The sequence below is a fragment of the Chiloscyllium plagiosum genome, unplaced genomic scaffold, assembly GCF_037043375.1.
Source record: "Chiloscyllium plagiosum isolate Xiang-an unplaced genomic scaffold, Cpla_swu_hap1 HiC_scaffold_21, whole genome shotgun sequence".
Taxonomy (NCBI): domain Eukaryota; kingdom Metazoa; phylum Chordata; class Chondrichthyes; order Orectolobiformes; family Hemiscylliidae; genus Chiloscyllium; species Chiloscyllium plagiosum.
In genome coordinates, this window is record NW_028270159.1 from 20,864,872 (window position 1) to 20,888,957 (window position 24,086).

A 24,086-nucleotide genomic window follows, 5' to 3' on the forward strand; every position below is an offset into this window, starting at 1 on the left:
AAAACCTTTGAAATAAAGCAAACATCGTTCTTGAAATGCAACTCAAAACTTTTGAGCACTTAGCCTGAAGGGAATTGGATATATTTTTAATGTTGCAACTGACCCAGTGTCTTCTATTTGTGGAAAGCAAAAACAGCCATGAAATGAGAATTCAATGTGGTCACTACATAGAAGTGCACAGGATTTACATTATAGAAACCAGCCATTTGTCCCAACTTCTTTATGGCAGTATTTACGATCCTCATTGCACCTGAGTTTTTTTTTAAATGTAGCTAAGAGATTTGATGGGTTGGAAAGGAATGTCATGTTGGTTGGAATAGTTTTGCAAATATTTGAAAGAATGAATTTTCAACTTTACCAAGTATCTGGAATTACAATTAATTTTCTTTCCCTATTTACAGCTTATTTCCAGTGACGCGGATGGGGCCATACAGAGAGCGGGAAGATTCCGGGTGGAAAACGGATCCAGTGATGAGGTGAGTAACAATATTGGTCACATTTCCCCAACTCGTTTTGTCCTGGGATAAATGCTTGACTTGGATCATTTGAAAGCATTCCACTTGATGCTGTGAAGTTGGACTCAGATACTGTGCTTCCATAATGCAGGAATCTAGCCTTGTTTGGCTGTGCAGTGCATGACAAGCTGTTGGTGTAGTGCAGGGAAGGGAGCAGGTATGCCAATGCCAATATGGCATTTTTCCCATCAGAGCCACACCCAAATGCCAGTCCCTAATCATTAGGGGCATGCAGTATCGATGTGTTCTCCATCCTCAAGCAGTAGCTCCTGCAGCGGCCTTCCCTTTAGTGGTCCATCAGCTATTGGGCACAGGTTCCATGTCCAGCTCTAGCAGGCACTAATACTGGCTTCCTGGTTGCAAGTCAGGAATTTTAGGAAGATACCTTTCAATTGCTGCTTTAAGAAGCAAGAGCATTGTTTAATGGGAGGGTCATTCCACCACATCCGTTCACAGCCAGGGACAATATTTGGAGAAGGAACGGGAAGTAATGCACACTGGTAACTTATTCCAAATGACTGCAGCTCAATGCACAGTAAGTGTCTGCATTATCACAGGAACACAGAGAAAATCAGCCTCTTCATCATCATTTAACTCTCTCTATCTTATTACTAGGATAAATAGACAAGGTCTTTTCCCTGGGGTGGGAGAGTCCAGAACTAGAGTGCATAGGTTTAGGGTGAGAGGGGAAAGATATAAAAGGGACCTAAAGGGCACTTTTTCACTGGTCCGTGTATGGAATGAGGTGCCAGTGGAAGTGGTGAAGGCTGGTACACTTTCATTTAAAAGGCATCTGGATGGGTGTACGAATAGGAAGGGTTTAGCGGGATATGGGCCAAGTGCTAGCAAATGGGACGAGATTAGGTTAGGATATCTGTTTGGCATGGACAAGTTGGTCCGAAGGATCTGTTTCCATGCTGTAGATCTCTATGAATCTGTGACTCTGGATATGAATAGGATCTCGGTGATAAATATACTTTTTTAGTGAAGTATGCTTGTTGTGTGGTACTGTGCATTAAGCATCACATTGTTTAAGGGCTGTTATAAAGATTCTAATTGTTGCAACATTGAAATCTATATTGGTTTTGCTATTATTGTACATTTAGTCATTTACAGCTACACCAAAGGGCACCACAATAAATTTCCGATACTGTGGTGAAGGATTTTCTTCATAAGATGGGCAGAACATGTTGCCTTTTGTTTTATATTTAATTGTAGTGCATCTCCACTTGTGATAATAAGTACACTTTGTTCTTGGGAAATGAGTCTCAACTATAATGATAAATAGCATTTCAGTAATTAAATGTCAGGCCGCTAAAATACGTTTCCAGCCAGTCACACGGAGTGTTTTACAAAATTCCTATTGTAAAAGACCGAGCAGTTTTCCACTCTGTAATCCGTTTGTAACAGAGTTGAAATAATGTGAGCTTCATTAGCTTTGATGTGCACTCAGTATTTTCCTGCAGGTGTGGGTGATGCTGATAAGACTGAAAGAATAGCACATTTATCTGTATCACATTCAAAGGTGTAAATTCTGTTATGGATAATATTGAAATGCACATAATTAGTTTGTTGATGCTTTGTGGTATAGAGTGAAACTGCATTCACAAGTTGTTGTTTCTCTGATTGATTCACGAGATGTGGGTATTGTTGTCAATGCTTGTCCACTCTCCATTGTCTCAAGAAGCTGGGGATGGTTGCCTACTGTAGTTTGCCTGGTCACGGTGTTGTTATATTAGAGAATTCCAAGATTTTGACCCAGTGAAGATAAAGGAATGAGACAGATTTCCAAGTCAGGATGGAATGCGGCTTGGAAGGACACGTGCAGGCAGAGGTGTTCCCATGCAGCTGCTGCCCTTGTCCCATCAGGAGGTAGAGGCCAGGAGTTTGGAAAGTGCTGGTGAAGGAGCCTTGATGTGTTGTTCCATCTTGTAGCTGGTGCACGCTGCTTACACTGTGCATTGGCAGTGGGAAGAATGAATGTTGAAGGTGATAGCAGGGGTATTGATCAAGTAGCTGATTTGCCCTGGATGCTTTTGAGTTTCTTTGATTGATATTTTAGCTCTAGATGAAGTGGGAAGTATTTCATCACACTCCTGACTTGTGCTTTGCAGATGTGGACAGACTTTGGGGAGATAGGAGGTGAGTTACTCACCACTAAATACATAGCTTCTGACCTGCTGTTGTTTACTCAATTACAGTAGTTATTAAGGGGAGATGGTTAGATGTCTTCTTGTCAGGGATGGGCATTGGCTGTGAATATTACTTGCTACTTCTCAAGCCAGGCCTACTTGTTGATCAGATGATGGAGAAAGTGAGGACTCCAGATGCTGGAAATCAGAGTTGAAAAGTGTGGCGCAGCAGATCAGGTAGCATCCGAGGAGCAGGAGCGTTGATCTTTTAGGCATAAGCCCTTCATCAGGAAGAGTTGTTGATCAGGTGTTTACAATTTTGGACACAATCCCATTCCCTATGTGAGGAGCTGTGTGCGATAGGCGATGACATAGAACTTCAATACAATAAGAAGTCCCATTTAATCACATGTGAATGTTGTTGTAACTGCTATTGTTCTTAGTAATCATCTCATAATTTTTATGGAGACAAACTCCTGTCTGCACACTGAAGAGAATCCATTGCATTACCCTAGACCCTGGCATGGTGGCTCAATGGTTAGCACTGCTGTCTCACAGTGCCAGGGACCCAGATTCAATTCCAGATAACTATCTGTGTGGAATTTGCACATTCTCCCTGTGTCTGTAATGGCAGGCACTATTAGAAGTAATAGTATAGATCTTGGGTCTATGAGCTTGTATTCCTTAAGGTGGTAGGTTTTCTTTAAGAACTAGATTGCAAACCTAATTCACAAAGCAGACAGGATCCTGGGTTTTATCAAGAGGGGCACAGAGTATGGAAACGTTGAATGTTACATTAAACGTTGGTTTAGTCTCGACTGGAGTTTTATGTCCAGTTCAGGGAAGAATGTGAAAGCAGTAAAGATTCAACAAAGGGCTTTCAGAGCTGGGAATGGGTGAGGAAGGTGGTTGGAGAGTGAGTATTGGAGCACAGTGGCAAAGTTCAAACTGCAAGGCCTTTTAAAAATAAAATGAACATCCCACAGCAATCAGGCCACGTCCACCAATAGAAAAAGACCTACAATTCAAAGGGGCCTCATAGCTGCTTCAGGATCCTCTGGCAGCCATTTTATCTTGGAGCCTGAGAGCCCAAAATCTCAAATGGTGAGCACAGTGGGGGTTTTGACCCTCAGTCTGGGAAGCCTTGACCTGGGCTGAGTCTTGGGCAGTGCTGAAGGAGTACTGCACTGTTGGAGATGGTACCATACAGGTGAATCATCAAATCTCCACCTCAAAGATCTGGAAAGAAGTTCAGTACGCTACTTAAAGACAAACAAGGGAATTCCCCTGGTGTCCTGGGAAGCACTTATCCCATTATTAACACCAACAAAAACAAATTAATTGACCATTTATCTCACTGCTGTTTGTGGGACCTTGCTGTGAGTAAATTGGCTGTGTGCCCACATCATAACACTTCTTCAAGAGTACCTTCTTCAGCTGTGAAACTCTTTGGGTCATCTGGAGAAAAGGGAAGGCTCCAAACTTGCTTTTCATTGACGAGGTCGACATTTTCTTGCACTGTTAGGAGGGACGATTCATGATTCTGTTTTATTTCTGCAGCAGACTGTTTTTAATGTGCTGTGAAGATGAAAGATGTTCCTGGCTTACACTGACATGTCCATACGCTGGAAAGAGCAAATAGGGGAAATATATTTTAAGTCGTACAGTTTTCAAAGCAGGTAGAAGAACAGAAAGATCTGGATTGTTTTGGATGTAGCAGGAAAACTCAAAGTGATTCTTTAAATGGCTCACAGGATGCTTTATAAACTAAGGCATAGAGTACAATAGTAAAGAATGCGTGTTATCCTTTGCCATACACCGGTTGCAACCTAACTGGAGTGTTAGATTAGATGCCCTACAGCGTGGAAACAGGCCCTTCGGCCCAACCAGTCCACACCAACCCTCCGAAACGAAACCCACTTCCCTCTGATTAATGCATCTAACACTACAGGCAATTTATCATGGCTAATTCACCTAACCAGCACATCTTTGAACTGCAGGAGGAAACCCACACAGACACTGGGAGAATGTGCAAACTCCACACAGACAGTCACCCGAGGCTGGAATTGAACCTGGGACCCTGATGCTGTGAGGTAGCAGTGCTAACCACTGAGCCACTGTGCTGCCCTATTGTGGCTAGTTTTTGTATACCAGTCTTTAGGGAGGAAGCCAGAAACGCAGATGCAGTTCAAAGGAGATTCACAAGAATAGAATGAGAGATGAAGGGGTACTGACGTGATGTAGAAAATGGAAAGACCATGCATTTTTAGGTATTTTTGATTGTAGACTGAAACGAGAAAGAAAAAACCGGAAAAAAAATACCAATGCTGTAAGTCAGAAACAAAAACAGAAATTGCTGGGAAAGCTCAGTTGAGTGACCTGAAATATTAACTCTGATTTCTCTCCATAGATGCTGCCAGACCTGCTGAGCTTTTCCAGCAATTTCTTGGTTTGGCTTGTGAAATGAGAGAGAAGCAGTTTAAAAGCCAAGGATTACTAAAGGAATCCTGCAGGTTTTGATAGCAGGAGACCTGATGTGATTGAAAGCACTAATTAAACAACTGTTAGCTCAATCTGTAATAGTGGTCAAGCTGGAGCTAAGAGGATGTACGTATGTATGCATGCAGCAAAAAGTAGCTGATTGGTCTGGTAACTAGTCATTGATGACAAAGGCCTTCTGCTTGCTAACAACTATTGGCTCTTGGCTGGGGCTGTGAAAGTCATAGTGAGAAGCCATCAGGTCTCTACCAACTCGGGAGCTATCTCTCTCTCTCTCTCTCTCTCTCTGTTCCCTGCAGTGAAACCCACTTTACTTCTGAAGAAAAGGGAACTGGATAAACTTTAGAACAAGAAAATAATTGAAGGGCAGTGGGGAAATAGTAATGGGGGGGGGGGGGGGGGGGGGGGGGTAACTTCAAAAGGGCTGGCAAGACCAAGACCCAATGGGCTGGTTGGCTCCTGGGCCGTATTATTTAATGATTAATCTTCTGATTGTGGTGAGGGCTGGAATAAGTCAACGTTACAATCTCAAACAATGTTGCATAAATATGAGGCAGTGAAGATAATTCACAGTCCCTTGAAGATTTTTATGCCAGAGGGTTGTGAGTCTTTGGAATTCCCTTCCTCAAAAAGCAATGGATGTAGATGTTTAAAAGAAAATGTTTGAGGCAGAGGGAGATAATTCTTGGTTACCAAGGAGATGAAAGGTTATCAGAGATATGCAGGAATGGAGCTGGCTTGACAGGCCAAGTGTTCTACTCTTCCTGCCTGCTCATATGTTTGAATACAGAGAGAAATCAGAACTAGTTACCTCACCTCTTGGCTAGCCCAACACAACCTGAGTATTGGAAAGTCATTAAAAACAGAACACTTTCTGGTACAAACCAGAGAGATCTGACTTGAAGGAGGTAGACTTTAACAAAGCAAGCAAATTCATGAAGTGATGGGTGAAGGGCAAGAACAGCAAAAGGAGATGCAGAGAACAAAAGCCAGAAAAAAAGTTTGCTGACGAAAAGCAAAAAGGAGGAAGTGAGAAGCAGACCAGAATAGATTCCCTACAGTGTGGAAACAGGCCCTTCAGCCCAACCAGTCAACACTGACTCTCCGAAGAATAACCCACACAGACCCATTTCCCTCTGACTAATGCACCTAACACTACGGGCAATTTATCATGGCCAATTCACCTGACCTGCACATCTTTGGACTGTGAGAGGAAACCCACGCAGACAATGTGTAAACTCCACACAAGACAGTCACCCGAGGCTGGAATCAAACCTTGGACCCTGGTGCTGTGAGGCACCAATGCTAACCGCTGAGCCACCGTGCCGCCCACAGGAGAATATCTAGGAGTAAACTTAGTCCCCCCAGCAAGGAAGCTTTGGAGAATTGGAGCAACAGAATTATGGGCGAGAATGTGGTGCTGGAAAAGCACAACAGGTCAGGCAGCATCTGAGGAGCACGAGAATTGACATTTTGGGCATATGCCTGAAACATCGATTCTCCTGCTCCTCGGATGCTGCCTGACCTGCTGCGCTTTTCCAGCACCATGCTCTCGACTCTGATCTCCAGCATCTGCAGTCCTCAGTTCCTCCGCAACAGAATTATGGACTATTGCCTTAAAATGAACGCGGATCCATGGCTGTATCTAAATATAATTTTTTAGAATGCTGGATACCATCTGGGTTGTCTTGGGTGGATTATCTGGCACCATTCCCCCTGAGTGCTATTAGTCTAAGCTAACAACCATGAGGGGAGGAGGCTTGCTCAAAATTTTCAGGAGAAGGGCTCAAACATGGTGCAAAGGAAGTGGTGGAGGCTGGTATAATTGCAACTTTTAAAAGGCATTTGGATGGGTATATGAATAAGAAGGGTTTGGAGGGATATGGGCCGGATGCTGGCAGGTGGGATTAAATAGTTTTGCATTATCTAGTTGGCATGGACGGATTGGACCGAAGGATCTGTTTCCATGCTCTTTAACTCTATGACTAAGTAAATAGATTTTTTTCATATTACTGAGTCACTAGTTAGCTGGTTAGCTCAGTTGGTTGGACAGCTGTTTTGCGATGCAGAGTGATGCTAATCATCTCTCTCTCTGTAATGAGAGCAGCCCTATGATCCTATGGGGACTTGGTAGCTAGTTATATTACATCAGTAATTTGTGATGTTTACTCATGAGATATCAGGCTCAACGTAAGAATAAGTATGTGTTCTGATGTTAGTATGCTGTTAACCTAAAGAATAATCAATGAAACATTATACATCCTTCAGTGAACATAAGGAGAAGTAATGAACTCCTCCCAGACACAGCCCTTTATATCCAGACGCTCGGAGCTTATATTATGTTTTCAGTTAACCCTTTCAGGTACTAATTGCTTTGAACAACATAATCATTCTCTCCAAGTCTCATTTTATGGTGGGGTCAACTGAGGTAAGGTGAAAGGACCATAAACATAGCATAGACCAATGGGGCTGATTGGACATCAAACTAAAAATAATACCAGTTGTGACAGGAGCAGTAGTTGTACAACATGTTCTGAACAGCTTTGTAATTGAGAAAGTATTGCACTGTTGGTGTAACTGAATAGAAATGGATTGCTGTTTGTGGAAAAAAATAGTTTCCTTTCTTTGGTTGAACTTGAAGATTGGAAAAAAGGAAATTTGGTGCAGAGGGGATGTTGAGAGAAACCAAACTGCTTAGAAAATGTATCATATTGGTGATATATGTGTCATAATCAAATGCAACAACAACCTATATTTAAGTAACCACTTTAACTTGATATAACATCCTAGGTTGCCTCACAGGAGCATTCGGAATCAAAATCTGAGAAGGAGTTATTAGGTCAGATGGCCAAAGGCTTTGTTGAAGGTGGAGTGCCCTCAAGGAGTCATACAGCACAGAAATAGACCCTTCGATCCAATTTTCTTCATTCATTTTTTCTTTTCTTTATTCATTCATGGGATTAAGGCATCGCTGGCAGCATTTATTGTCCATCTCTAATTGCCCAGAGGGCAGTTAAGAGTCAACCACATTGCTGTGTGTCGGGAGTCACATTAGTGAACAGATGGGTTTTTCCCAACAATCAACACTGGATTCATGGTCAACATCAGATTCTTAATTCCAGATATTTATTGAATTCAAATTCCACCATCTGCCTTGGTGGGATTTGAACCCGGGTCTCAGGAATGTCATCTGGATCTCTGGATTAACAATCCAGTGATAATACCATTAGGTCATCACCACCCTGACCTCCAATCAGTCCATAGTGACTGTATTCCCAAACTAAACCAGTTCCACGTGCCTGCATTCAGCCCATATCCCTCCAAACCTTTCTTGTTCATGAACTTATCCAAATGTCTTTAAAACATTGTAACTGCATCCACATCCACCACTTTCCCTGGCAGTTCATTCTATACACCAACCACTCTCTGTGTGAAACAAAGTTGGCTCTCATATCATTTTTAAATCTTTCTCCTCTGACTTTAAAAATATGCCCCCTTGTTTTTAACTTGCTTATCCTCGGGAAAAAAAAACCCTTGTCATTCACCATTCATGATTTTATAAACTTCTATATGGTCATCCCTCAACCTCCTACACTACAGTGGAAAAAGTTCCAGCCTTTCCAGTCTATTTTTATATCTCAAACACTCCATTCCCAGCAACAATCTTTTCTGAATCCTCTCCAGTTTGATAATATGCTTTCTATAACAGGGAAACCAGAACTGCACACAGTACTCCAGGAGAGGCCTCACCAACATCCTGTACACCCTCAATATAACTTACTCCTTTTCTCAAAGGTCTCAAGCTATGAAGGCAAGCGTCCCGAGCCCATTCTTAACCACCCTGTCTATCTGTCATCCAAATTTCAAAGAATTATGTACCTAACCCCCTAAGTCAGTGGACCGAGTACCAATGCCTGTGGAACACCGCTGGTCAGAGGCCTCCAGTCCGAAAAACAACCGTCTACCACCACCCTCTGTCTCCTACCATAAAGCCAATGTTGTTTCCAATTAGCAAGCTCACCCTGAATCCCATGGTATCTAACTTTACTAGGTAAAAACAATGACTGCAGATGCTGGAAACCAGATTCTGGATTAGAGTGGTGCTGGAAAAGCATAGCAGTTCAGGCAGCATCCGAGGAGCAGGAAAATCGACGTTTCGGGCAAAAGCCCTTCATCAGGAATACAGGCAGTGTGCCTGAAGGGTGGAGAGATAAATGAGAGGAGGGTGGGGGTGGGGAGAAAGTAGCATAGAGTACAATAGGTGAATGGGGGTGGGGATGAAGGTTATAGGTCAGGGAGAAGGGTGGGGGAAGGTACCAAAGAGTACAATGGGTGGATAGGGGTGGTATGAAGGTGATAGGTTGGGGAGGAGGGTGGAGTGGATAGGTGGAAAAGAAGATAGGCAGGTAGGACAAGTCATGGGGACAGTGCTAAGCTGGAAGTTTGGAACTGGGGTGAGGTGGGGGGAGGGGAAATGAGGAAACTGTTGAAGTCCACATTGATGCCCTGGGGTTGAAGTGTTCCAAGACGGAAGATGAGGCGTTCTTCCTTCAGGCGTCGGGTGGTGAGGGAGGCCCACACTGAGTGGGAGGGGGAGTTGAAATGTTGGGCCACAGGGCGGTGGGGTTGATTGGTGCGGGTGTCCCAGAGATGTTCCCTAAAGCGCTCTGCTAGGAGGCGTCCAGTCTCCCCAATGTAGAGGAAACCGCATCGGGAGCAACGGATACAATAAATGATATTGGTTGATGTGCAGGTAAAACTTTGATGGATGTGGAAGGCTCCTTTAGGGCCTTGGATGGAGGTGAGGGGGGAGTGTGGGCGCAGGTTTTGCAATTCCTCTGGTGGCAGGGGAAGGTGCCAGGATGGGAGGGTGGGTTGTAGGGGGGCATGGACCTGACCAGGCAGTCATGGAGGGAACGGTCTTTGCAGAAGGCGAAAAGGGGTGGGGAGGGAAATATATCCCTGGTGGTGGGGTCCGTTTGGAGGTGGCGGAAATGTCGGCGGATGATTTGGTTTATGCGAAGGGTGGTAGGGTGGAAGGTGAGCATCACAGGGGTTCTGTCCTTGTTACGGTTGGAGGGGTGGGGTCTGAGGGTGGAGGTGTTGGATGTGGACGAGATGCGTTGGAGTGCATCTTTAACCACGTGGGAAGGCAAATTGCGGTCTCTAAAGAAGGAGGCCATCTGGCCCGAAATGTCGATTTTCCTGCTCTTCGGATGCTGCCTGAACTGCTGTGCTTTTCCAGCACCACTCTAATCCAGAATCTAACTTTACTAGCTAGTCTATCACACAGAACCCTGTCAAGGGCCAAGTGATCAATGTTTACCACTCTGCCCTCATCAATGTTTTTGGTTACATCATTAAAAAATGAGTACTTTTCTTCAGTATTTCTTGAATGAGTACTTTTCTTCAGTATTTACGAACGAGAGGGACCGTATTGTTGAAGAGGAGAGTGTGAAACGGACTGGTAAGCTAGAGGAGATACTTGTTAGGAAGGAAGATGTGTTGGACATTTTGAACAACTTGAGTCGTGAAGTGATGTTGCAACTGTATAGGACTTTGGTTAGGCCACATTTGGAGTACTGTGTGCAGTTCTGGTCGCCTCACTTTAGGAAAGATGTGGAAGCTTTGGAGAGGGTGCAGAGAAGATTTACCAGGATGTTGCCTGGAATGGAGAATAGGTCGTACGAGGATAGGTTGAGAGTGCTAGGCCTTTTCTCGTTGGAACGGCGAAGGATGAGGGGTGACTTGATAGAGGTTTATAAGATGATCAGAGGAATAGATAGAATAGACAGTCAGAAACTTTTTCCCCGGGTGCAACAGAGTGTTACAAGGGGAGATAAATTTAAGGTGAAGGGTGGAAGGTATAGGGGAGATGTCAGGGGTGGGTTCTTTACCCAGAGAGTGGTGGGGGCATGGAATGCGAGTGGTCGAGTCAGAATCTTTGGTGACCTTTAAGCGGCAATTGGATAGGTACATGGATGGGTGCTTAAGCTAGGACAAATGTTCGGCACAACATCGTGGGCCGAAGGGCCTGTTCTGTACTGTATTGTTCTATGTTCTATGTTCTAAAACTCAATCAAGTTTGAGAGACATGATTTCCCTCACACAAAGCCATGCTGAGAGTCCCTAATCATTCCTTGTCTCTCCAAATGCATGGAAAGTTTATTTTTTGGAATCACTATCGACACCTTATGAGCAACATTGATATCACACTCACAGGTCTATAACTTCCAGGCTTCTCCTTACAGCCTGTCTTAAATAATGGCACTAAATTAGCCACCCTCCAGCCCTCTGGTACTTCACACGTATTTAAAGATGATACAAATATTTCTGCTAGGGATCCTGCAATTTCCTCCCTAATTTCTGTAATGTCCTGGGGTACACTCAATCAGGTCCTGCAGATTTATGTATCTTTATGTTTTCTAAGACTCCAGCACTTATTCGAGTTCAAGAAACCATTGTCATGCTGTTCATTTCATAAGAAAGAAAGAAGATTGGAGAGCCAGAGAGGTTTAGGGAGAAAGCTTGGCCATGAAATTATGGAGACCAAAGTTAGAGCAATTGAAATTAGCATTCTCGAGCTTAGAATACAAGCCGTGTAGTTATTGTGGATGTTAGAACATAGAACATAGAACAATACAGCTTACAACAGACCCTTTGGCCCTCGATGCTGCGCCGACCTGTGAACTAATCTTAGCTCAATCCCCCTACACTATCCCATCATAATCTATGTGCTTTTTCAAGGATTGTTTAAATCTCCCTAATGTGGCTCAGTTAACTACATTGGCAGGCAGGGCATTCCACACCCTTACCACTCTCTGAGTAAAGAACCTGTCTCTGACATCTGTCTTAAATCTATCACCTTCAATTTGTAGCTATGCCCCCTCGTACAAGCTGACATCATCATCCTAGGAAAAAGACTTTCGCTGTCTACTCTATCTAATCTTGGTCCTAGGGAGTGTTGCTGAACAAAGAGACCTTGGAGTGCAGGTTCATAGCTCCTTGAAAGTGGAGTCACAGGTAGATAGGATAGTGAAGAAGGCATTTGGTATGCTTTCCTTTATTCGTCAGAGTATTGAGTACAGGAGTTGGGAGTCATGTTGCGGCTGTACAGGACTGGTCTCCTTCCTATCGGAAAGATGTTGTGAAACTTGAAAGGGTTCAGAAAAGATTTATAAGGATGTTGCCAGGGTTGGAGGATTTGAGCTATAGGGAGAGGCTGAACAGGCTGGGGCTGTTTTCCCTGGAGCGTCGGAGGCTGAGAGGTGACCTTATAGAGGTTTACAAAATTATGAGGGGCATGGATAGGGTAAAAGGCAAAGTCTTTTTCCTGGGGTGGGGGAGTCCAGAACTAGCGGGAATAGGTTTAGGGTGAGAGGGGAAAGATATAAAAGAGACCTAAGGGCAACTTTTTCATACAGAGGGAGGTACATGTATGGAATGAGTTGCCAGAGGAAGTGATGGAGACTGATACAATTGCAACATTTAAAATGCATTTGGATCGGTATATGAATAGGAAGGTTTGGAGGCATATGGGCCAGGTGCTGGCAGGTGGGACTAGATTGGGTTGGGATATCTAGTCAGCATGGATAGATTGGACCGAAGGGTCTGTTTCCATGCTGTACATCTCTATGACTCTATGACTCTATGACTCTAATCCTCTGATCATCTTGTATGTCTCTATCAAATCTCCTCTTAGCCTTCTTCTTTCCATTGAGAACAGACCCATGTCCCTCAGCCTTTCCTCATAAGATCTTTCTTCCAGACCAGGCAACATCCTGGTAAATCTGTATCTTTTCCAATGCTTCCACATCCTTCCTGTAATGGGGTGACCAGAACTGTACACAATATTCCAAGAGCGGATGCACTAGCGTTTTGTAGAGATGGGCTGAGGCTCTGGACGAATGTGAAAACAAAGCTGAAAATGTTAAAAATCCAGGGTTTACACGTATTCCAGCAAAGGGTGACGTGTGAATTAGACTTGGAGTGAATTAGATATGGACAGCAGAGTTTTGGATGACCTCAAATTTATGGATGACAGAATATACTCGGGCAGTGAAGTGTGGTTTGGATTAGTCAAATCCTGATATAATCTTTGCAGTGCTTCTCATTTTAAACAGAGCCTAAATATTCTGATGATAACGGAATTAAAACCAAGTTTTACATCATAACAACATAGATCCATGACACAGCCCTTTTCGCAGCCTCTTTCATGGTTTTTGTTTGTGGGTAAAGTCACTGCAAATTGTCAATAAACCTCATTGACTCACCAGTGTTCTGAGCACTGTCCTATCAACTGCGGAGAGAGATTGGTGAGAAGGATTATCCATGTACAGGAAATGGATATGGAAATTAAACCATTCAGAAACCATATAAGTTCTCAACTGATTGTTACAGGGATTTGATTTTTTTTTCTTTTTTATAAAGTTGCATCATTTTTTATTTTTATTCAGGTCACCAAATGCTGTGCCTGAGCGGCTGTGTCTTTTTTTTAGAAAGAGTGCAGAAAAAGTTCAATTCAGTAATGGAGAAAAAAAAAATTATATTTATATAGCACCTTTCACGATGCCTGGGCACAGCACACAGGGCCTGGATTTATCGAATCTGAGGAGAACTGAACCTCTGAAGGGGTCTGACATTTCGTTTTGATGGATGGTTTGAAAACCTTCAGTTTGGGATTTCCTGTCCTATGTGTGTTAACAGCATGACTCCTCCACCTCAACATGAATTAAAGTGGACGTGTTCATCTTTCCAAAGACAGGCCGCAGGATGGTGGTTGAGAGAAATTGATGTGTGCTGAGCTGACACAGTATAGAGTCCTTTTCAGAAGCTGGGCTACTGTTGTGGAAGATTCACCTGTACACAGGTGCCTGGAGTGGTCAGTGTTCCATTCTCACCCCCATGTGGCTGCAGAGAATACCTGATATTTACACATTCTCACACATTAACTGCAAGATAAAGCTCCTCCCCAGGTTCCCCCTCAACCCATCCACGTGTGCCTGCATGTGCCCACCAAATCCCTGCCATGTGAGGTGGCAGAACCCCTTCCATAACACCATCGTGGGTCTACCCACAGCAAGTGTCCTGCAGTGGTTCAAGAAGGCAGCTCACGAGCACCTTCTTAAGAGTAACACTAGGTATAGGCAATAAATGCTGGCCAGTCAGTGACACCCATATATTATGAGTGAATTAAAAAAAAGGTGTGGTCATTCACTGTGACCTCTTCCCCCCCCTCCCCCCCCAAGATTTTGGATGACCCCTTGCTCAGGATTTCTCTCTTCCCAGGTGTGCTTTTCCATGTACTCCCTTTGGAGATCCTGTTACTTCACCCCCACACAGTTATAATCCTCCCTTCCTCAAAGTGGGTAGCCTCCATTCTGAAGAATAGGTCCTCAACGTTCTTACCTGTGGTAGCAGCAGCAATTCACCATCTGCCTCTGTCTCCCCCTCCCACCACCCCCTACCACCCACCCATTCCTTTTCCCCCTCAGCTTCTGTGGATAGACTCAATGGGCTGACAATAGCCCACTTCCTTGAGAGAACCAACCAGACAGTCTCGGAGTTGAAGTGTCCAGATACCCCTGATTGGGGTCTGTACATCACCCCAACTGTGCCAGTCTTCCCCCTGGACTGGGTAATATGGAGCCAGGAGACTGACCATGACGCACTCCCCAACTGCAGAGGCACGCGCCTCTCTGACTAATGTCAGCCTGACAAATTGTCTGCCAATGGCCAATCCGCTAGACGGGTATCGGAGGCTGCCACAGAGTTGCTGTGCTGGGACCCCTGTGGATTGGTATCGGAGGCTGCCACAGAGTTGCTGTGCTGGGACCCCTGTGGATTGGTATCGGAGGCTGCCCCAGAGTTACTGTGCTGGGACTCCTCTGGCCTGGTATCGGAGGGTGTCCCAGAGTTACTGTGCTGGGACCCCTGTGGATTGGTATCGGAGGCTGCCCCAGAGTTGCTGTGCTGGGACTCCTCTGGACTGGTATCGGAGGCTGTCCCAGAGTTACTGTGCTGGGACCCCTGTGGACTGGTATCGGAGGCTGCCACAGAGTTGCTGTGCTGGGACCCCTCTGGACTGGTATCGGAGGCTGTCCCAGAGTTACTGTGCTGGGACTCCTCTGGCCTGGTATCGGAGGGTGTCCCAGAGTTACTGTGCTGGGACCCCTGTGGATTGGTATCGGAGGCTGTCCCAGAGTTACTGTGCTGGGACTCCTCTGGCCTGGTATCGGAGGGTGTCCCAGAGTTACTGTGCTGGGACCCCTGTGGATTGGTATCGGAGGCTGCCCCAGAGTTGCTGTGCTGGGACCCCTGTGGATTGGTATTGGAGGCTGCCCCAGAGTTACTGTGCTGGGACCCCTGTGGATTGGTATCGGAGGCTGTCCCAGAGTTGCTGTGCTGGGACCCCTCTGGATTGGTATCGGAGGCTGCCCCAGAGTTACTGTGCTGGGACTCCTCTGGCCTGGTATCGGAGGATGTCCCAGAGTTACTGTGCTGGGACCCCTGAGGATTGGTATCGGAGGCTGCCCCAGAGTTACTGTGCTGGGACTCCTCTGGCCTGGAATCGGAGGGTGTCCCAGAGTTACTGTGCTGGGACCCCTCTGGATTGGTATCGGAGGCTGCCCCAGAGTTGCTGTGCTGGGACCCCTGTGGATTGGTATCGGAGGCTGCCCCAGAGTTACTGTGCTGGGACTCCTCTGGCCTGGTATCGGAGGGTGTCCCAGAGTTACTGTGCTGGGACCCCTGTGGACTGGTATTGGAGGCTGCCCCAGAGTTACTGTGTTGGGACCCCTGTGGACTGGTATCGGAGACTGCCACAGAGTTACTGTGCTGGGACTCCTCTGGACTTGTATCGGAGGCTGTCCCAGAGTTACTGTGCTGGGACCCCTCTGGACTGGTATTGAAGGCTGCCCCAGAGTTACCGTGCTGGGACCCCTCTGGATTGGTATCGGAGGCTGCCCCAGAGTTACTGTGTTGGGACCCCTGTGGACTGGTATCGGAGACTGTCCCAGAGTTACTGTGCTGGGACCCCTGTGGATTGGTGTTGGAGGCTGTCCCAGAGATATTGTGCTGGGACCCCTCTGGACTGGTATCGGAGGCTGCCCCAGAGTTACTGTGTTGGGACCTCTATGGACTGGTTTCGGAGGCTGCCCCAGATTTACTGTGCTGGGACTCCTCTGGACTTGTATCGGAGGCTGTCCCAGAGTTACTGTGTTGGGACCCCTGTGAACTGTTATCGGAGACTGTCTCAGAGTTACTGTGCTGGGACCCCTGTGGATTGGTGTTGGAGGCTGTCCCAGAGATACTGTGCTGGGACCCCTCTGGACTGGTATCGGAGGCTGCCCTAGAGTTACTGTGTTGGGACCCCTCTGGACTGGTATCGGAGGCTGCCCCAGAGTTACTGTGCTGGGAGCCCTCTGGACTTGTATCGGAGGCTGTCCCAGAGTTACTGTGCTGGGACCCCTCTGGAGTGATGTTGGAGGCTGCCCCAGAGTTGCTGTGCTGGGACCCCTCTGGAGTGATGTTGGAGGCTGCCCCAGAGTTGCTGTGCTGGGACCCCTGTGGACTGGTATCGGAGGCTGCCCCAGAGTTACTGTGCTGGGACCCCTGTGGTTTGGTATCGGAGGCTGCCCCAGAGTTGCTGTGCTGGGACCCCACTGGACTGGTATCGGAGGCTGTCCCAGAGTTACTGTGCCGGGACTCCTCTGGATTGGTATCGGAGGCTGTCCCAGAATTGCTGTGCTGGGACCTCTGGATTGGTATCGGAGGGTGTCGCAGAGTTACTGTGCTGGGACCCCTGTGGTCTGGTATCGGAGGCTGCCCCAGAGTTACTGTGCTGGGACCCCTCTGGACTGGTATAGGAGGCTGCTCCAGAGTTGCTGTGCTGGGACCCCTGTGGACTGGTATCGAAGGCCTCCCCAGAGTTACTGTGCTGGGACCCCTGTGGATTGGTATCGGAGGCTGTCCCAGAGTTGCTGTGCTGGGACCACAATGGACTGGTATCGAAGGCTGCCCCAGAGTTACGGTGCTGGGACCCCTCTGGAGTGATGTTGGAGGCTGCCCCAGAGTTACTGTGCTGGGACCCCTGTGGACTGGTATCGGAGGCTGCCCCAGAGTTGCTCTGCTGGGACCCCTGTGGACTGGTATCGGAGGCTGTCCCGGAGTTACTGTGCTGGGACCCCTGTGGACTGGTATCGGAGGCTGTCCCGGAGTTACTGTGCTGGGATCCCTGTGGACTGGTATCGGAGGCTGTCCCAGAGTTACTGTGCTGGGACCCCTCTGGAATGGTATTGAAGGCTGCCCCAGAGTTACTGTCCTGGGACCCCTGTGGATTGGTATCGGAGGCTGTCCCAGAGTTACTGTGCTGGGACCCCTCTGGAATGGTATTGAAGGCTGCCCCAGAGTTACTGTCCTGGGACCCCTGTGGATTGGTATCGGAGGCTGTCCCAGAGATACTGTGCTGGGACCCCTCTGGATTGATGTTGGAGGCTGCCCCAGAGTTGCTGTGCTGGGACCCCTGTGGACTGGTATTGGAGGCTGTCCCAGAGTTACTGTGCTGGGACCCCTCTGGAGTGATGTTGGAGGCTGCCCCAGAGTTGCTGTGCTGGGACCCCTCTGGACTGGTATCGGAGGCTGCCCCAGAGTTGCTGTGCTGGGACCCCTGTAGACTGGTATCGGAGGCTGCCCCAGAGTTGCTGTGCTGGGATCCCTGTGGACTGGTATCGGAGGCTGTCCCAGAGTTACTGTGCTGGGACCCCTGTGGACTGGTATCGGAGGCTGCCCCAGGGTTGCTGTGCTGGGATCCCTGTGGACTGGTATCGGAGGCTGCCCCAGAGTTACTGTGCTGGGACCCCTGTGGACTGGTATCGGAGGCTGTCCCAGAGTTACTGTGCTGGGATCCCTCTGGACTGGTATTGAAGGCTGCCCCAGAGTTACCGTGCTGGGACCCCTCTGGATTGGTATCGGAGGCTGCCCCAGTGTAACTGTGTTGGGACCCCTGTGGACTGGTATCGGAGACTGTCCCAGAGTTACTGTGCTGGGACCCCTGTGGATTGATGTTGGAGGCTGTCCCAGAGATACTGTGCTGGGACACCTCTGGACTGGTATTGGAGGCTGTCCCAGAGATACTGTATTGGGACCCCTGTGGACTGGTATCGGAGACTGCCACAGAGTTACTGTGCTGGGACCCCTCTGGACTTGTATCGGAGGCTGTCCCAGAGTTACTGTGCTGGGACCCCTCTGGAGTGATGTTGGAGGCTGCCCCAGAGTTGCTGTGCTGGGACCCCTGTGGACTGGTATCGGAAGCTGTCCCAGAGTTATTGTGCTGGGACCCCTGTGGACTGGTATCGCAGGGTGTCCCAGAGTTACTGTGCTGGGACCCCTGTGGACTGGTATCGCAGGCTGTCCCAGAGCTACTGTGTTGGGACCCCTGTGGATTGGTATCGGAGACTGCCACAGAGTTACTGTGCTGGGACCCCTGTGGACTGGTATCGGAGGCTGCCCCAGAGTTGCTGTGCTGGGAGCCCTCTGGACTTGTATCGGAGGCTGTCCCAGAGTTACTGTGCTGGGACCCCTCTGGAGTGATGTTGGAGGCTGCCCCATAGTTGCTGTGCTGGGACCCCTGTGGACTGGTACCGGAGGCTGCCCCAGAGTTGCTGTGCTGGGACCCCTGTGGATTGGTACCGGAGGCTGCCCCAGAGTTGCTGTGCTGGGACCCCTGTGGTTTGGTATCGGAGGCTGCCCCAGAGTTACTGTGCTGGGACCCCTGTGGTTTGGTATCGGAGGCTGCCCCAGAGTTACTGTGCTGGAACCCCTCTGGACTGGTATCGAAGGCTGCCCCAGAGTTGCTGTGCTGGGACCCCTGTGGATTGGTATCGGAGGCTGTCCCAGAGTTACTGTGCTGGGACCCCTGTGGTTTGGTATCGGAGGCTGCCCCAGAGTTACTGTGCTGGGACCCCTGTGGTTTGGTATCGGAGGCTGCCCCAGAGTTACTGTGCTGGAACCCCTCTGGACTGGTATCGAAGGCTGCCCCAGAGTTGCTGTGCTGGGACCCCTGTGGATTGGTATCGGAGGCTGTCCCAGAGTTACTGTGCTGGGACCCCTCTGGAGTGATGTTGGAGGCTGCCCCATAGTTGCTGTGCTGGGACCCCTGTGGATTGGTACCGGAGGCTGCCCCAGAGTTGCTGTGCTGGGACCCCTGTGGTTTGGTATCGGAGGCTGCCCCAGAGTTACTGTGCTGGAACCCCTCTGGACTGGTATCGAAGGCTGCCCCAGAGTTGCTGTGCTGGGACCCCTGTGGATTGGTATCGGAGGCTGTCCCAGAGTTACTGTGCTGGGACCCCTGTGGTTTGGTATCGGAGGCTGCCCCAGAGTTACTGTGCTGGGAGCCCTGTGGTTTGGTATCGGAGGCTGCCCCAGAGTTACTGTGCTGGAACCCCTCTGGACTGGTATCGAAGGCTGCCCCAGAATTACTGTGCTGGGACCCCTGTGGATTGGTATCGGAGGCTGCCCCTAAGTTACCGTGCTGGGACCCCTGTGGACTGGTATCGGAGGCTGTCCCAGAGTTACTGTGCTGGGACCCCACTGGACTGGTATTGAAGGCTGCCCCAGAGTTACTGTGCTGGGACCCCTGTGGATTGGTATCGGAGGCTGTCCCAACGTTACCGTGCTGGGACCCCTTTGGACTAGTATCAGAGGCTGCCCCAGAGTTATTGTGCTGGGACCCCTCTGGACTTGTATCGAAGGCTGTCCCAGAGTTACTGTGCTGGGACCCCTCTGGACTGGTATCAGAGGCTGTCCCAGAGTTACTGTGCTGGGACTCCTCTGGATTGGTATCGGAGGCTGTCCCAGAGTTACTGTGCTGGGACCCCTGTGGATTGGTATCGGAGGTTGTCCCAAAGTTACCGTGCTGGGACCCCTCTGGATTGGTATCGGAGGCTGTCCCAGAGTTACTGTGCTGGGACCCCTGTGGATTGGTATCAGAGGTTGTCCCAAAGTTACCGTGCTGGGACCCCTTTGGACTAGTATCGGAGGCTGCCCTAGAGCTGCTGTGCTGGGACCCCTCTGGCCTGGTATCGGAGGCTGCCACAGAGTGCCATGCAGCAAGGTGTACAGCCCCTAGAGTGAGGTCTACCTGTGTGACTGCAGTAACTGGAACAGCAAGGTCAGAAAAGTCCGTGCAAGGCCTTGGTGGTGTGAATATTCAGGTGAGTGCAGAATGATTGAGCGCAAAGAGAGAATTCAAGCAATCCTGTGGTTCAGCCTGTTGCTAACCATGAAGCCTGTCCCTGTGCGCACAGTATCCCAATGTAAGCTTGTGCTTTCCGCACACACTGCCAACATATGGGAGAGGTGTCTGCTGTGCTGGGACCCCACTGGACTGGTATCGGAGGCTGTCCCAGAGTTACTGTGCCGGGACTCCTCTGGATTGGTATCGGAGGCTGTCCCAGAATTGCTGTGCTGGGACCTCTGGATTGGTATCGGAGGGTGTCGCAGAGTTACTGTGCTGGGACCCCTGTGGTCTGGTATCGGAGGCTGCCCCAGAGTTACTGTGCTGGGACCCCTCTGGACTGGTATAGGAGGCTGCTCCAGAGTTGCTGTGCTGGGACCCCTGTGGACTGGTATCGAAGGCCTCCCCAGAGTTACTGTGCTGGGAGCCCTGTGGTTTGGTATCGGAGGCTGCCCCAGAGTTACTGTGCTGGAACCCCTCTGGACTGGTATCGAAGGCTGCCCCAGAATTACTGTGCTGGGACCCCTGTGGATTGGTATCGGAGGCTGCCCCTAAGTTACCGTGCTGGGACCCCTGTGGACTGGTATCGGAGGCTGTCCCAGAGTTACTGTGCTGGGACCCCACTGGACTGGTATTGAAGGCTGCCCCAGAGTTACTGTGCTGGGACCCCTGTGGATTGGTATCGGAGGCTGTCCCAACGTTACCGTGCTGGGACCCCTTTGGACTAGTATCAGAGGCTGCCCCAGAGTTATTGTGCTGGGACCCCTCTGGACTTGTATCGAAGGCTGTCCCAGAGTTACTGTGCTGGGACCCCTCTGGACTGGTATCAGAGGCTGTCCCAGAGTTACTGTGCTGGGACTCCTCTGGATTGGTATCGGAGGCTGTCCCAGAGTTACTGTGCTGGGACCCCTGTGGATTGGTATCGGAGGTTGTCCCAAAGTTACCGTGCTGGGACCCCTCTGGATTGGTATCGGAGGCTGTCCCAGAGTTACTGTGCTGGGACCCCTGTGGATTGGTATCAGAGGTTGTCCCAAAGTTACCGTGCTGGGACCCCTTTGGACTAGTATCGGAGGCTGCCCTAGAGTTGCTGTGCTGGGACCCCTCTGGCCTGGTATCGGAGGCTGCCACAGAGTGCCATGCAGCAAGGTGTACAGCCCCTAGAGTGAGGTCTACCTGTGTGACTGCAGTAACTGGAACAGCAAGGTCAGAAAAGTCCGTGCAAGGCCTTGGTGGTGTGAATATTCAGGTGAGTGCAGAATGATTGAGCGCAAAGAGAGAATTCAAGCAATCCTGTGGTTCAGCCTGTTGCTAACCATGAAGCCTGTCCCTGTGCGCACAGTATCCCAATGTAAGCTTGTGCTTTCCGCACACACTGCCAACATATGGGAGAGGTGTCTGGTGGTTCGGGAGTCATAGAATCCCTACACTGTGGGAGTAGGACATTCAACCCATATCTACCTTCCAAAGAGCATCCCACCCAGATCCACTCCTGTATCCCTGCACCTCCCATGGCCAATGCACCTAACCTTTGCATTGTGGGAGGAAATGGGAGCACCCGAAGGAGACACAGGGAGAACATGCAAACACCACAGAGTCACCCGAAGGTGGGATCGAACCTGGGTTCCTGGTGTTGTGAGGCAGCAGTGCTAACCACTGAGCCACCGTGCCGCTCAGATGGATTAGCAGATGCTAGATGCCAATGTACATGGACAAGGGGGATGCATGCTGTAGGTGCCCCTGGATCATGTAGCAAACACAGAGCTGAATCCCCCAGGTCCTGCTTCAGCTTCCATGTCTACATCTCGCTGGTTTGGTAAGATAGAAAGCTGAATACTGACAAAGTTAGTTGTGCCTCCAACAAGCATGAATCCTTTTTAGTTGACATCTCATCCCTGCCTAGCACAAAGATCACTCTGCCCCTTCTGAAACTCAGAAAAGATGGAGCGAGCACCTCCCAGCGTAGACATCAGCCTCAACAGACTTTTCATCTTTTGTTTTGTTTACTCACAAGAGGAGGGTATTGCTGGCTGGGTCAGCATTTATTGGCCATCCCTAATTGCCCAGAGGGGACACTTTGCCAAACAGGTAAGAATGAAAGATTTCCTTCCCTGAATGACATTAGTAAATGAGATGGTATTTTCTGATACTTGACAATGGCTTCATGGTTATCATTAGACTGCTCATTCCAGTTTCTTGATGAAATTCAAATTCCACCATCTGGCGTGGCAGGATTTGAACCCGTGTCCCCTGAACATTAGTTGAGTTTCTGGATTAATAATGTGGCAATAATAGCCCTAGGCTATCACTTCCCCAATTGTCTGATTCTGCTAAATATCTCACCATCGCCCATGTCACTCAGATCCCCATAAGGTTTTGATCTCAGTTTTTTAAGTCATAGAGTCATAGAGATATACAGCATGGAAACAGACCCTTCAGTCCAACTCGTCCATGCCGACCAGATATTCCAACCCAATCTAGTCCCACCTGCCAGCACCCGGTCCATATCCCTCCAAACCCTTCCTATTCATATGCCCATCCAGGAATTCATGTACTGGACTGGACTGGCTGGACATCAGGGTGCATCTGGGAAAACTAACAAACAGTGAAATTCACAACTGATCTTGGAGGAACCTGTTTGGGAGAGATCAAAGCACAGAAACAGATAAGTGAATAGTTTTAAGTGTGGCCTGACAGTAAGTCTGCAGTAGTGAGTAAAGTGGGTTCTTTCTTGATTATATGTTTTATTGAGGTATGTCTCTTGATTAAACTCAAAAATATAAACCATAAGTATTAAGTTAGCCTGGAGTAGTGTTTGTGGAGGAATAAGACAGTGCTATTTTCTGGGTCTGCAGACTGGAAGAAGCAAAAATGGCCTTTAGTAGAGTGATATGCTCTTCTTGTTGGATGTGGGAGTTTAGGGAGAGTTTATGGGTTACTGGGGAGTATATCTGCAATAAATGCTGTTGGTTGCGAATCCTATCAGACCGAATGGATCGGTTGCAGAAAGAGTTAGAGGCAATGAGGAATTTACAAGAGCTGCAGGTGTGATGGATGGCAGTTATAGGAAGGGAGAAAAGTCACAGATACAGTCACATAGATGGGTTAACTCCAGGAAAGGTAAGAGAGGTAGGCAGATAGTGCAGGAGTCTTCTGTGGCTATCCCGATTTCAAACAAGTATGCTGTTTTAGAAAACGTAGGGGGTGATGGATTCTCAGGGGAATGTAGAATGAACAGCCAAGTTTCTGGTATTGAGACTGGCTCTAATGCAATGAGGGGTACTTCAGGTTCCAAGAGATCGATTGTGTTGGGGGACTCTCTAGTCTGAGGCACAGACAGATGTTTCTGTGGCCAGCAGCAAAAAATCAAAATGGTGTGAGGATCAAGGATGTTTCAGGGAGGGTGCAGAATGTTCTCAAGGGGGAGAGGGCCAGCAGGAGGTCATTGTACACATTGGAACCAATGACATAGGAAGGGAAAAGGATGAGATTTTGAAGGGAGAATATAGAGAGTTGGGCAGGAATTTAAAAAGGAGGTCCTTGAGAGTGGTAATATCAGGATTACTCCCGGTGCTACAAGCTAGTGAGGGTAGGAATAGGAGGATAGAGCAGATGAATGTATGGCTGAGGAGCTGGTGTATGGGAGAAGGATTCACATTTTTGGATCATTAGAATCTCTTCTGGGGTAGAAGTGACCTGTACAAGAAG

General features: G+C 48.4%; 1 protein-coding gene across 7 annotated transcripts in view; it reads left to right on the top strand.

Moving 5' to 3' along the window:
* Positions 1-24,086, top strand: part of garnl3 (GTPase activating Rap/RanGAP domain like 3) — a 451,733-nt gene that overhangs the window by 173,643 nt on the left and 254,004 nt on the right. For all 7 annotated transcript variants that reach the window (XM_043720251.2, XM_043720250.2, XM_087998395.1 and 4 more), the window contains exon 3: positions 402-476. In XM_043720251.2, coding sequence (XP_043576186.2) covers positions 402-476 — 75 coding nt within the window. The remainder of the gene's footprint in view (positions 1-401; positions 477-24,086) is intronic.